Here is a 15,813-nt window from a genome sequence, read left to right as displayed (position 1 = left end):
TGCCTCTGGAAACCCTTGCCAACTGCATACGGTTTCCCACGATCATTCTGATTCTTGCCTTTCCTATCAACCCTTTGCTGATAGCTCTCTGCTCTAGCCTTGGTATCCTGCTCAAAGATCCTGCAACAGTCCACCAAGTCAGAAAACACCCTAATCCGCTGATACCCAATAGCCTGCTTGATCTCGGGACGTAGCCCGTTCTCAACTTCACACATTTTGAAAATTCTCCAGTAGCCTCAGCATAGGGAGTGTAATACTTCGACAACTCGGTGAACTTAGCAGCATACTCAGTAACAGACCGGTTGCCCTGCTTCAATTCCAAGAACTCTATCTCTTTCTTTCCTCTGACATCCTCTGGAAAGTACTTCCTCAGGAATCTCTCTCTGAACACAGCCCAAGTGATCTCAGCATTCCCAGCAGATTCCAACTCAGTGCGGGTAGCAACCCACCAATCATCCGCTTCCTCTGACAGCATATGCGTACCGAACCTGACCTTCTGGTTTTCGGCACACTCAGTCACTCGGAAGATCCTCTCGATCTCCTTCAACCACTTCTGAGCACCATCTGGATCGTATGCTCCCTTGAACATTGGAGGATTGTTCTTCTGGAACTCACTCAGTTGACGAGCAGCTCCCATTCCCATAACATTCGGATTTCCTCCAAGTACTCCAGCTAGCATACCCAGAGCCTCAGCAATCGCAGCATCGTCTCTACCTCTTCCAGACAAGGATTTAGGACCTCACCCTCAAATGTGTCCGCCCCGCCCAGCCCCGTTTTTTTCGCGGGCTTTTGCGGGCACGTGTGTACATAAAAAATTTCATTTTTAGGCTTAAAGAGTGCAGTGTCCGCGGGCTTTCTCCGCCCCGCCCTCACTTTTTTGTGGGGCAGATGTAAGTTTTAGGCCCGCATCCTCAACTATGACCACCCCGCCCCACCCTATTTTTTTGCGGGCTTTTGCGGGGCGGGCCTAAACGGGGCAGGCATGCCCGTTTGCCACCCCTACATTAAACATAAGGACACTATTCTTAAAGTATCCGTAGTCGAGCTTTATTGTGAAGTGGGATAACATTAAAGCATTAAGACTATTATGTATATAGACTGATGATCACATCTCATGGATCATGGATAAGGAGTTATCAAGTCTTAAACATAGGTATGAATATTAAGAGTAATATTTATACTGGATTGACCCGATATGAGAATACTATATAGAATGTTATGCAAAGTGTCATAAGTTATTCTCATGGTGATAATGATGTATACCACCCTTCTACCTGAAACCACTATGGACCCTAGATGTAGAGTCGAGTGCCTTATTGCTGATCAAACATTGTCCGTAATTGGATGATCATAAAGACAGTTGATGGGTACTCCACGAAGCATGCTAAGGGACATGAGTGACCTAGATGAAATTTGCCCATCCTGCGTAACAGGATAAATGTCTATGGGCCCAATATTTAACTGGACAAGGATGACACGGTCTATGCCTTGTGTTCAATATAGACATAATGGCAAAAGGATAATTGTACACATAAGTATTATCAAAGAAGGATTTGTCAGATCACATGACATTTTCGTGTCTTGGGTAGCAGTGATGTGTTGCTAGATACCACTCACTGTTTATTATGTTAAATACGTGATTTAATATAATTGCCAATGTCGCGAAAACCTACAGGGTCACACACAAAAGGACGGATTGATGAGAGATAGAGTAACTAAGGAATACCATAATGTACGGTGCACTTAAGTGAATTGTAGAACATCGTAAGGTACGGTGTACTTAAGTAGAATACGAAATATGGTAAAGTACCACGCCACTATGGCAAAAATGACTTTTAACAGCGCATCTTAGACAGCGCTTTTAAAAGAAAGCGCTGTCTAAGGTTAAAATTAAAATAAAGCGCTGAAAATGTTCCAAGAAAATACTAAAAGCGCTGTCTAAGGGGGGGTCTTAGACAGCGCTTTTAAAAAGCGCTGTCTAAGACCCCCCCCTTAGACAGCGCTTTTAGAAAGCGCTTTTAAATATAGACCTTAGACAGCGCTTTTGATAAAGCGCTGTCTAAAGTCTTTAAATTTTAAAAAAAATTAAAACCAAAAGCGCTGTCTAAGGGGGGGTTTAGAAAGCGCTTTTGGAAAGCGCTGTCTAAGGCCCCCCTTAGAAAGCGCTTTCCACAAAAGCGCTGTCTAAGGTCTAATTAAAATAAAATTTTTTGCATTTTCGTTCTCAGTACGTCTTTTTGTTTTCCCTCTTCTTCACTCACCTCTCAGACACCCAAAACACGTTTTTTCCTTCAACGTTCGAAAACCCTATTTTTTCCTCCGCCGTCACCCAAACAAGCGACCGCCGCCGTTTCCGCCACTGTTTCCGCCACCGCACGCACTCCTCATCTCAACAATCTCAACAATCTCAACAATCTCAACCCTATTTCAACGTTCGAACTGGTATGTTTCAACATACTTCTTTTTCTTTTTTATTGTTTTTCCTGTGTTTGTGTGTTTTTTCTGAGCATATATATAAAGTTAAGAGTGGATTTTGGGAATGAGGGAATTTGTGTATAAGGTTAAGAGTGATGATGGGAATGAGGGAATTTTTCTGAGCATATATATAAGTATGTTTCAAGATACTTCTTTTTCTTTTTTTCACAGCAGTGATGATGTGGATTACAAATACATAAGGTTAAGAGTGGAATTTGGGAATGAGGGAATTTGTGTATGTATGTATATTGAACATATAAAATGCAATGTTAATGATAGTTGGTGATTTGGGAATGAGGGAATTTGTGTATGTATGTATATTGAGTTGTGTATGTATATGTGTATGCAATTTGATTTTCTTTATACTTGCTTGGTATGCATGATGAATTTTGAAATGCATTGCATGTTGGGGCTGTCATGACTAGGCTTGGATTTAGATGTTCAATATTGTTCAAACTTCATGTTTCCTTAGTGATTATACTTGAAGATTGAATAGGTAGTTTTTTTTCTTTTTAACTGTGAAAGTGTTATTCATCTCACTTTCATTCTAAAGGAACAAGATTTCTCCCATAAAATGATTGAACGAACTCTAATATAGTTATAGGTATAGTTATAGGTATATTGTAATAGAAAAAGTTTGATTCTTGTAATATAAAAAATGAAAGTGATGAGGTAATTAAAGTTGGTATATTGGCGTATCGGATACGTTATTGAAGTTTATATTAACATTGGTTATGTATAGGTTTTTGAAGTTTAAAATGAATTAAAGCTTATAATTGTTAGGATATTCAAAGATACTACCTTAGCTTATAATTGTATGGATTAATTGTTTACTTTAATAAGTAGGAAAACCATGGATAAAACATGGATCTGTGCCGATCGAATGACCAAAGAGTACGAGAGTGGGGTTTTGGAATTCGTTAAGTATGTTGTTCAACACGCTGAAAACCCCAGACGAATGCATTGTCCTTGCTTGCGTTGTTGTTATATTGGTAAGGTTGACGCACATGGATTGAAATCGCATTTGCTGAGGCATGGGATTGATCAAAGTTATCAGTGCTGGATATTTCATGGTGAGAAAATTAACGAGAATGTTGAATCGAGTGGAAAAAGTAGTACGACCTATGCTTCATACGACAAAGACCGGATACCGTGACGGAGTACGTTCTTCGGATCCTCAATGACAATAAAGATGCGGAGAAGTTGTTTTTTATACCGTTTAATACCGGGTATGCATTTCATTCTAAATTCATCTATTATAATTATTTTCCAAGTTACCATCTAACATTTGCCTAATCATTACAGTGGACATTGGTTGTTGCTCGCAATCAATCCTATCCGAGAAATTGTGTATTATCTTGACTCGTTAGGAAATGATTGGGCAACATACCCGGATATGAAGTTCCTAATTGACACGTAAGTGAGAATGTTCAAAATTTTTCTTAGTTTATGTGAATTGTTCTAATTGCTTCATTTTTATTTTATTAGCATCCTACAAGCTTTTCGGGCCCAACGAGATATCCAAACCTCAAGGAGGGGCGCCAACCGCATTACATGGATTAAAGTGGCGGTATATTTTAATTACCACATTTTTATTATATTAGTGATGATACTTGATAAAACTTAGGATTTATAATCCATATTTTTTTTTCATGTAGTGTCCTCAACAACGTAATCAAATAGATTGCGGGTATTTCGTGTTGAGGTTTATGCGGGATACTCTTGCTTTGGGCCGATTAGTGATTCCCACCGATGTATGTATTTCTAACTTATGACTTATTTTATATTTACACATATCTCATTTAATTAAATAGTTGGAATTAATTCAAAATATGTTATATTATTATGTAGTACTTTGAGGAATTCAAGTGTGCATTTTATACAAAGGATCAAGTGGACGAAATCAAAGAGGAGTGGTGTCAATTCATGATAGAGCTCAAAGTTTTTTCATAAATTTGTGTAATTAATGTGTACATTTGTAGTATATGTAATGACTTGTAAATGTGTACATTTGTAGTATATGTAATGACTTGTAAATGTGTACATAAATTTGTATATATTTTGATACATTTAAGTCAAAATTGGTTTGAATTGGTATATATATATTTGTTAGCCAAAAATTGGTAGAAAAAAGGCCAAAATGGCATGTATAAAATGTGATAACTGTCTGTCAAAATCTGGTTGAAAACAGGTAGAAATTCTGGTTTATAAACCTGGAAAAAATATGGTTTAAAACAAAAGCTACAAAAAATTTTGTATACATTAGACAGCGCTTTTGGAAAAAGCGCTGTCTAAGGGGGGTCTTAGAAAGCGCTTTAGGCAAAAGCGCTGTCTAAGGGGGGGGGCTTAGACAGCGCTTTATGAAAAGCGCTGTCTAAGCCCCCCCCTTAGACAGCGCTTTTGCCTAAAGCGCTGTCTAAGGTATACCTAAAAAAATTAAAATAGGGGGGCTTAGACAGCGCTTTTTGAAAAGCGCTGTCTAAGCCCCCCCTATTTTAATTTTTTAGGTATACCTTAGACAGCGCTTTTGCCAAAAGCGCTGTCTAAGGTATACCTAAAAAAATTAAAATAGGAGGGTCTTAGAAAGCGCTTTAGGCCAAAGCGCTGTCTAAGGGGGGGAGCTTAGACAGCGCTTTTAAGATTTCAAAAAGCGCTGTCTAAACCTTTAGCAGCGGAGGTTTAGACAGCGCTTTAAAGCGCTGTCTAAGGCTAAAAAAAGCGCTGTCTAAGGTCTTGTTTGGCGTAGTGCGCGCTTAAGTGATATTTGCATATTATAAGATATGGGCCACATACACTTGAGTGGGCTTTTTAGCTTGCAGCCCACACAAGTGGTTCTATAAATAGAACCCTTGTGTATAAGCATTTGTGCAGTTGCAATTTCGTTTCTCTCTCTCTCTCTCTCTCTCTCTCTCTCTCTCTCTCTCTCTCTCTTCTCTCTCTCTCTCTCTCTCTCTCTCTCTCTCTCTCTCACACACACACACACACACACACACACACACCACGCAAAGCCTTCATTCGTAGCAGCTAGCATTGAGATTGAAGGAATTCGTTCGTGTGGATTGAGTAGAGGCGTTGTCATAGTTCAACGTTTGTGATCGCTCCGTAGATCTGCATCAAAGGTTACAATCACCACAAGAGGTAACGATTCTATCACTGATCATGCCCATTCGTAAGGATCACTAAAGGAGAAATTTTAAATTCCGCTACGTTTTGGATCGTCCTTCTCCTTCATGAAGGAGATCAACCTAGACAAATAAATTTGTGATTGCATTTCAGTTTCGTTGTAGAATATTGGACAACAAACTTATTTATTATTATTTTGTATTAATAAAACTGAAGTCAAAATTACAATACTATTAGGTCATGTATTTTGTTCAATTTCATTATAAAATTCACATCTCTCTCTCTCTCTCTCTCTCTCTCTCTCTCTTCTCTCTCTCTCTCTCTCTCTCTCTCTCTCTCTCTCTCTCTCTCTCTCTCTCCTCTCTCTCTCTCTCTCTCTCTCTCTCTCTCTCTCTCTCCTCTCTCTCTCTCCTCTCTCTCTCTCTCTCTCTCTCTCTCTCTCTCTCTATATATATATATATATATATATATATATATATATATATATATATATATATATATATATATATATATATATATATATATATATATATATATATATATATATGTATATTCTTTTATGCCATTTTACATTTATCAATTAGTGTAACCGTTAATTTATCGAATACTAAATTAATTTATCAACTATCAAACATCAGTTATAGGTTATCAATTATCAACTATCAACTATTAGTCATCAACTATCAGTGATAAGTTATTAATAAGAATATTTTAATAGATGAAATCCAATATATCATTTAAATCAACATAACTAAGCTTTATCTTTTTAATCTTAAATTGAACATCAGATTTTATTTTTGGTACATGAGCCTAATTACCATAATTACACTTCGTGAATAAATGAAATGTTGCTAATGTAAGAACAAGATTTGGTTATGCATGTGGCCTCTAGTTTTGATGATAACAATACATTGTTTATTAGAGAATAATTTTGTACCCTAATAGTTTTGTCTAGTGTGTAGTTTTTGCTAACAGATTCTGATTCTAAAGATTTGGCGTGTGACGTCATCAGATTCTGAGCTCAACACACTTTGACTCTAAAGAGATACAAAAGTGACATTTACAAGATTATGTCAAGTTCTGGAACGCTCTTAGACAACTGTTATGATGAACGTTTATGCTAAAGCTTCTGACTGTGACTCTAATAGAAGAGCCTATGAAGATTTGTCAAGCTCTCAAGATTATGCATTCTCAAGTTTTGTAGACTCTGAAGACCAAGCTCTGAAGACTCTAAAGATCAGGTTCTGAGGAACTGTGTCACGACTCTAAAGACCAATATTCTGAAATTTCTCTTAACCAGACTCTTGATCCTTCTAAACATGCTTCAACATTATTCATTCAGAAGCCTCTGGAGATTAGAAGATAAGATCAAAATGTTTTGCGTAAGAAAAATAATATACAATACAAGATCAAATATTCCTTCCACTATGCTGATTTTGTGAGTTAGGTGTAACACCCTAAACCCCACACATAATTTATCGCATAAATTAAATATAAAATAAAATCATGTAGGGTGTCACACATTCATAACATATATGACTTGCTCCGTAACACGGGTTTCAACAGTAAATTTCAACACACACATTTGTAATAAGGATGTTTACACGACATCCTACTTATCTGAATCATACCTGGGATATTTACACGACATCCTTCTCATCTGATCGGTATTATATATTCACAAAATAAGACATTCATAACTTGTCACTGCATGCTCACTTCCATTTTTAATTATCATCGCAGCGGAATTATAATCACAATTATGGAAGATAAAGCAAGTAATAACATCTACTCTCAACTTCAATTGCAATAACAAAATAAGAGAGTTCTAATCAATCAACTCAACATCTTAAGAATTCTCAACAACAAAATTAGTCTTATGACTTCGACATGATCAAACATAAGGAATAATGTAAGCGTTTAACCCAACCCGATGTTACATGATCAGAGCAAGGTACCACGAGTAAAAACGACAAAATAAAGAAGTAATCCAAGAGCTACCTTCCACTTACTTCAGCAATACTACTCTTGAGTATCTGCATGATGCCCATGTAAAGGCAACATTCAAACAGAAGGGGTGAGAATTCATTTCAATAATAATGATATAGAATGAAGAATAGAGTACAACATCTACACAATCATGCACAACAATATATCACATTCTTACATCCAAATCATAATCAATATCATCCACGACAACATCTTAATTATCATCAACATCATACAAATCCATATCTCAATTATCATTAACATCATATGCAACAACATCTCATCCAACAACACATCAACAACAATCAATACAAATGCAACACTTATGCAATGTACTTAACACCGACTCAACATGCACATGGTACCAAAATGAACACTCGGGTTCATCTCACTCCATGATCTCCACCATAGGATCGATTCCCTCTTGGAACCGGAGCACACCAAAATTGCTACCATCACCATAGGTAACGCTTCACTAATCCCCCATAATAGGAATTAGCTACTCGCACCCGATCCATCACCATGGGATCGAGACTCACCAAAAATTGTTACCATGAACATATATAACGTTTCACTAATCCCTCATAATTAGAATTAGCTACTCACACCCGATCCATCACCATAGAATCGAGGCTCACCAAAATTGGACCGAAACCCGTACACCAAGATGCATGACTCTCAAATAACATGCATTAACACAATAAGGTTCACTTAAAGGATCCCCATACACATCTCATCATTTATGCATCACACCATTCATCATACAATAACCAATTCATGTTACCACATGAATAATATCAATAAATAACAACAACTCATAAACATCTTAACATCATCGACATAACAACATAATTATCACACAATGATATTACAACAATGCAACGATTCATCAACCAAACGTATAAACCAATATATCTATCAATACAGTAGGCATGTTAATATTATTAAAACATATCAACAATAACTACCATGTTTTAGGTATGAGCATTAGATTTCTAATGCTTCAAACGCCATCAAAATCGGACTTACGAAATAAAAGTTATGACCAAAATCGTCGGGATGTGTCAACAATTCATTAACCGAACGTAAGAACAAAAACTTCACCAACACAGTAGGCATATGAATAATACTCAATCAATTCACTTATCACCATCACATTATATCTCTTAGAGTCACCTTTCTAATTCTTTAAACCCCAACCCAAAATGATTCACGGGTTGAAATTTATGATCAAAACCGTGCACGAAGGCATTACTAAAAAGTTGTTGTTTATTAAATTTTCCAACATAATTTTCATCTTCTTCAACCCCAAAAACGTCTATGAAATAATCTCCAAAATTATTTTATTCCTGAAACAAAGTTATAGCCCTCTGTTTCAGATATCCAACGCTTCAAACGGCACTCGATTTGGACTTACGGATCAAAAGTTCTGACCAAAGCGATTTTGACCGTAAAACATAAAAAAAGGCTCGCGATTGCGATGGACAGAATGCAGAATTTTCTGCGTTTTTCATCGTTTGAGGCCTTTCGGGCCTCCGATTTCGATTCCGTAAAAAGTCAAACGCTTAGAAAATTACAACCCATGTAATACTATAATTATATAAAGTTAATTGACAGTTTTAACCCAATTAAATAATTTAATCACAACTTTAAGATTATCCCTAAAACCTTCGAAATTGCAACAATGGTGAATATAAGTTTAATCATCAAAATAAAAAACTACACACATGTAAAACACATGAAATTCATCATATCATCATCATATAATAATCAACATAGCATCCAAATTCAAAATTATTAATCAAAACACTCAATCCTAAGGAGGTTAAGGGTTCCTCCATTCTATCCTTCTATCATATCATTTACTATTGGAACAAGTTCTCACCCTTACCTTAGATTTTTCAACAAGATGCACACTTCAAGCTCTAACAATGGAGTTTTCCTTTAGCCATATCCCTTGCCTCTTCTCATCACAAAATTCTATTTTACGTAAAACCCTCTAAACTCTCTTACTAACCTTTTTATCATTAACCTAATCCCCCTCAATTAGGAACTTCTACCATTGCCCTCACTTATCATATTATTTACCACCATACCCCTATTGGCTCTAATTTTCTTTTAATAAAATAATACTAATAATATTCTTCTTTTTCTCCATACTATTTCTACTCTTCTCTTTTATTCCAACCAATTAAATAAAATAGTTATAGGCTAATTATTAAAAATTCTTATTATCCCCATTAAATAAGTAAAATAACTAAATTTCATTATTTAATTAAGATGCTCATATTCTAGTTATTTTATTTATTTATTTAATTTATTCGAATAAAACACTATTTATTTTAATCATTAATTAAAATTCTAATTAATTATCAACAACTATATCAAACTTTTACTCCCTCCATACTTTTATTTCAAGGATACTTACCCCCACAATCATACACAATTAATTTAAAACACCCATTAATCATATAAAAATTTAAATAATTCAAATTAATTAATTAATTAAATTCGGGGTGTTACATTAAGGACTGTACTATTCTACCGTTTTTCTTCCCATTATTCAATCTGTTATGTAAGGATACAACTGCAGTTTATTATTTCAATTCTATCCTCCAACTGATCTTTTCATTGCGTATATAAAGACGACTTGGAAGAATGAAGACGCTACTAATTTTCATGAAGCTAATTGCTGTCAATTTAGGTGATAATACACAACGCTTTTGCTGAAATGAATATTATACTTATGTATCTAGAATAATCATTGAACTCTTAGTGGCTTCGTATTTCCAACACGATGCCAATGCGCCCTAAGTAACCATATTTTGATGTAAAAGGCTAAAATCATCCTCTAGGATATTATTAAATCCTTTAGAGTACTATTGCGCTCTCTAGAATAATCATTGAACTCTTAGTGACTTCATATTTCCAACACGATGTTAATGCGCCCTAAGTAACCATATTTTGATGTAAAATGCTAAAATCATAATGGGTTGCATATGATTCAAAAGTAGGGGTGTTCATTGCTTTGGGAAAATCCGAACCAGATCAGAATCCAAACCAAAATATTGTGTTTGGGTTGGACATTTTTTTAGTTCGGACAAAAATCTAAAACAAACCAATTAAACTCGATGTTAAATGATTCAGATAACGAATTTCCAAAATTCTACACGCAAGTCTGCCTATATGAAATAAACCATAATTCATATAACTTATATCATCATTATAAAGGAAATTAGTATAAAACCACATTTGTGACATTCAAAACATGAAATTATATCATTAAAAAAATGAAAGAAAAAAAATGAAATTTTAAAAGGAAAAATATTGATCTAAATTATATTTTTCATAAAATGTTTTTGTACATTTATTTTTATTCTATCCGATCAATCAAACACCAATCAATCTATTGTGACTCGATTTCGTTCGATTTGAAATTTATTGCAAAAATATGTAAATTCAATCCAAATCAATCCATCAATTTGAATATTAAATTCTTCCAAAGATGAAGTAAACCGGCCCGCCAAGACTCCTAGTCAAAAGACTAAAAAGTAACAATTTTTTTAATTTACTTAACAAAAAAAGTTACAAGGATAAAAAACAAAAAATCGATGGTAAAGATTAAATCATATTTAAATTTAATTTAAAATATTTGTAGCAGTAAATAGCTTAAAAAGCTGTCATATGTGTCGGCTAGCCAAAGAGAGGAAACAAAAGACACCCTTGTGTAATTCATATTTCCTGTCGTTTTGCAGATGAAGAAGATGAAGATGGAGAAGGACCCAACCACCCTTTTCATCAACACACTCCTTTTCTTCTTCTTCTTACAGTTTCAGAGATTTCTTTCAGTCTCAGATTCTTCACTATTCCCCATTGAAGCACTTCCCACAAAATCAGGTTACCTACCAATAAGTCCCACTTCCACTTCCTCCATTTTCTACACATTCTATGAAGCACAAAACTCCACTTCACCTCTCTCTCAAACCCCTCTTCTCATATGGCTTCAAGGTGGCCCTGGTTGCTCCTCCATGATGGGCAACTTCTATGAACTTGGTCCCTATCTTGTCACCAACTCACTCACCCTTCAACCAAACCCTTCTTCTTGGAACAGAATCTTTGGCCTCCTTTTTCTTGATAATCCCATTGGAACTGGCTTCAGTGTAGCCTCAACTCTAGAAGAGATTCCAACCAATCAAAACGCGGTAGCAGAACATCTTTTTGCTGCTATAACAAGGTTTGTTCAGCTTGATCATGTTTTCAAACATCGTCCTATTTATATCACTGGTGAAAGCTATGCTGGAAAGTATATTCCTGCTATTGCGTGCTACATATTAGAGAAAAACAGTGTTTTGAAAGACAATGAGAGAGTGAATTTAGCTGGTGTTGCAATTGGTAATGGACTAACAGATCCTGTGACCCAAATGGTTACTCATGCTGAAAATGCTTATTATGTTGGATTAATCAATGAAAGACAAAAACATGAGTTGGAAAAATTACAACTTGAAGCTGTTGAGTGGGTAGAGAGAAGGAATTGGAGTGAGGCGACTCGGGCGAGAAACCGTGTCTTGGATGTTCTGCAAAACATGACAGGGTTGGCTACTTTGTATGATTATTCGCGAAAAGCTCCGTATGAAGATGAATTGGTTGCTAAGTTCTTGAACATTGGTGCGGTGAGGAAGGCGTTAGGAGTGAAAGTTGACGAATTGTTTGTTTATGAGAAATGCAGTAAAATTGTTTGGGCTGCATTGTATGCTGATTTGATGAAAAGTGTGAAGTATATGGTGGAGAAGATATTGAAGGAGGAGATGAGGGTTTTGTTGTATCAAGGTCAGCGCGATTTGCGAGTCGGTGTGGTTCAAGTAGAGGCTTGGGTTAAGAGTATGAAGTGGGAAGGGATTGAGGAGTTTGTGAATGGTGAGAGGGAGATTTGGAAGGTGAATGGAAAGGTAGCTGGTTATGTGCAGAAATGGAAGTCACTTAGTAATGTTGTGGTTTTGGGTGGTGGACATCTTGTGCCTAGTGATCAACCTTTGAATTCACAAGTGATGATTGAAGATTGGGTTTTGGAAAAGGGTTTGTTTGGAAGTGCGTTGGAACTAAATGTATCCACAAATTTTGTGTATGATGGATGATGATGTCTAACTATTTGTGATTCAACTTGACCTTGATGTTAATTTCTTCATCTGCAAGAAATAAAACCAATTTAGATACTACACTCTATTATTAATCACAGATCTGAGTTTTATGCATAAAAAAAGTTTTCTTAATGCATAATTTAGCTGGATCACTAGATGATTATGTACATGAATACAAAGAATGTGTGAAACCAGCAGTACTAAAAAGGTGTCAAACTTGTTCCATCCCATATACCTTATCCTAGAACTCCTTCAAATTATAGCAGATTATGAAGTTAGTTAGTTCTAGTAGCATGTCATTAACCATTGCAGAGTTGAGGGGAGATAAGGATAATGCACAAATTTATCTGCTTGTTGAGGCAGGAGCAATGTATCATCATTATCTTTGAAAAGTTTTTGACAAGTTAGAAGACGAAAACTTCAACAGCGAGAAAGGAAATGCCATAATGTTCAAGGCAGAAGCAGATCCTCTAACTTTGGTCTCTCTAACTTCCCATACAGATTATTACTAATTTGTTATTGAAATTTGGTTATTACTTAAAAGCTAAGAAATAAGCCATAGTCTCTAAAAGTACCTAAACAAGAATTATGCCAGTTTCGTATAAAAATTGCAAAAAAGCATCTCTCATATCTTTCACAAAACGTCTTTAAATATTATTATAAGGCAGCCATTACTCAGGCTTACAAAATGTCAAACAATTTTATGATTAATCTCATTAGAAGGAAGCAATTTCAATGCCATGTCATTAAATTAACGAAGGAAAAAGATGATTTGAGATTCCTAATATGGTTGATAAGCAGACAATCATAACATATTAAAAAGAACATCATTAAAAGTACCAAATATAAATTATCAAAAATATAGGTTCCTCTCAAGAACAAATTAAGCATGAGAACAACAATATACTTTGTCTACACGAATTCAAAACTCTTAAAAACAAGGAAATTGAGTTTTTTGTGACATAACATTAATCCAACACGATCAAAACTCTTGAAATTTTCTTTTAAGTGCGGACAGGAGCTCCTCCGGCTACAGCAGGGCGAGGTGCTTGACCAGGCTGACCAGGCCTTGGTGCATCATCCTTTAAAAGAGAAATAAAAAAAATTGTTAACACCAACCGGTAAAACAAGTACATACTTTATAACTAGAAGAAAAAACAGATATTCAATTTCCAATAAATCCACAGGCTGGATCAAATTAAGAGAAAAGATGTGAGCAAAGAGAGGGATATAAATGGATATTTTGTTAGATTGTAACTTGTATGAATGGGATAGGAGATAAACCCTAAGTAGAATAACTTTCATCAAGGAGAGGGAATATAAGCCTTACATTTGATTTGAATTGAAATGAGAGTAGTGAAATTAAATAGAGGAAGATGATAATCAACATTGTAGGTCCAAATAATTGTGTTTTATACACTCAAAAACCACTAAATCAATATCAACCTATAACAGAAAAATTAATTAACAAAATTTTTGTTAAATTTTGTTGGATTGCTAAGAACAAGTTTAGGATTTGGTAGAGGGAGAGAGTACTAGACAGGCATTCTAATAACAAACAGGCTCTCTCACTCTGGGAAACAGACGATAACATTGAAAAAGCAAGAATGAAACAACATCTAATATAATCTTGAAAATAATTTGAAAGCATAGTTTGAAATATCTAAATCACTATTAAGCTTTCATTTGAACAGACAAAAACCAATCATATTTTGATTTCATTACAGCCTAATTCAGGTTGATTTCATTCTCACAAACTAGGTCTATAACTACAATTTCAAGGGTAATTCAATGACTGAACTAGTTAGCAACAGAAACAGAAAATCATGAAAAGAATAATTACCCTGCGCCTGATGAAACGCTGAGGAGGGTCACGCTTCCTCCTATCAGTGCGAGATCTAACCCTCACAACATGAGAATGAATAGCACAAGACACACAGTACTGCATCTTCACATACAGCTTAGGAAGAGTGTATTCTAGAAATTACATAACAAAAAGTAAATTAGGGCAATTATGGAAATAACATAGGTATGAATCAATTTACAATGAATCAAAATCAAAATTATAAAATCACATAATCAATTCAAACATTCAAACAATCAAAGAAGAAGCATACGGTCATAGACACAAGCTTCCTGAACATCTCTAACAGCAGCCTGTTCAACAATGTTCCTCACAAGAAATCTCTTGATTGCCTTATCCTTGGGACAGCATTTTCCGCAGTTGGAGCAACGGATGAACTTGACATGGCCACGGCCATGCTTGTTACGTCCTCCATTCCTACGCTTGAAAGTCTGCAAATGACAAATTGATACATGGATTAAGAACTGAAAAGTGAATAGATCGATCGTAGAAAATAGAGAACAAGAATCAGGATCTGAAGGATCTCAAACCATACCATTGTTGAAGCTCAAGGTTGCTGTGAGGTTTCTTCAATGCCGCTAGGGTTTGTAGAATAAGAACGACGAAATTTGTTGCTGTTATTTAATATATATTGATGGGTCAAAAGCCCAAAGCCTACAGCCCAAAAGTTTTAGTTTACAGGCCTTTTTATAACCAAACCCTTTTTTTCATATTACTGCTTAATTAAATAAAAGTCTTTAAGAATAATTAATTCTATGAAGATACACTAATTTTTTTAATAGAATTAATTTTTTTGATAAAAATATTTATTTTTTCAAAATCAAATTATATTACAAATAAAAAAAATAAAAAAATCTCAACAAATTTCATACATACATTTTAAATATTTTAAATAATACATACAAATCAAATTATAAAAATATTAATCACATATTTAATATTTTAAATTATCAAAACTAAAATAATAAAATATATAGTAAAATAAATTGGACGGGTTCGGAGTGGGTACTAGTATCCATATTATATGATATGTCCTCATATTTTATAATCACGGAAAATTCAAACGCAATCAAATCGGGTTTTCCCTATCAAATTCAGGGTGGGATCGGGTGGATATATTCGGGTATGGATTATGCTGTCATACCTAGTTAAATTGGATTTAATTTAATCAATTATCCAACTCATTTAAATTTAAATGAGTTCGATTCATCATCTAACTCTCAATTT

General features: G+C 35.0%; 2 protein-coding genes across 2 annotated transcripts; one reads left to right on the top strand and one right to left on the bottom strand.

The window, feature by feature from the left end:
• Nucleotides 1-11,271: 11,271 nt before the first annotated feature.
• LOC127117517 (serine carboxypeptidase-like 50) lies at nucleotides 11,272-12,800 on the top strand. The gene has a single exon (XM_051047562.1). It carries the CDS (start codon nucleotides 11,343-11,345, stop codon nucleotides 12,717-12,719), a length of 1,377 nt encoding a protein of 458 aa, XP_050903519.1. The 5' UTR covers nucleotides 11,272-11,342; the 3' UTR covers nucleotides 12,720-12,800.
• Nucleotides 12,801-13,549: 749 nt separating this feature from the next.
• LOC127117518 (40S ribosomal protein S26-3) lies at nucleotides 13,550-15,270 on the bottom strand. Its single transcript, XM_051047563.1, has 4 exons — nucleotides 15,122-15,270; nucleotides 14,840-15,017; nucleotides 14,566-14,699; nucleotides 13,550-13,804 (listed from the first exon to the last, which is right to left on the bottom strand). The coding sequence occupies exons 1-4, from the start codon at nucleotides 15,122-15,124 to the stop codon at nucleotides 13,727-13,729; spliced, it is 393 nt and encodes a 130-aa protein (XP_050903520.1). The 5' UTR covers nucleotides 15,125-15,270; the 3' UTR covers nucleotides 13,550-13,726.
• Nucleotides 15,271-15,813: the final 543 nt, after the last annotated feature.

The sequence above is a fragment of the Lathyrus oleraceus genome, chromosome 2 (assembly GCF_024323335.1).
Source record: "Lathyrus oleraceus cultivar Zhongwan6 chromosome 2, CAAS_Psat_ZW6_1.0, whole genome shotgun sequence".
Classification (NCBI taxonomy): domain Eukaryota; kingdom Viridiplantae; phylum Streptophyta; class Magnoliopsida; order Fabales; family Fabaceae; genus Lathyrus; species Lathyrus oleraceus.
This window is presented reverse-complemented; position numbering and strand designations above follow the sequence as displayed.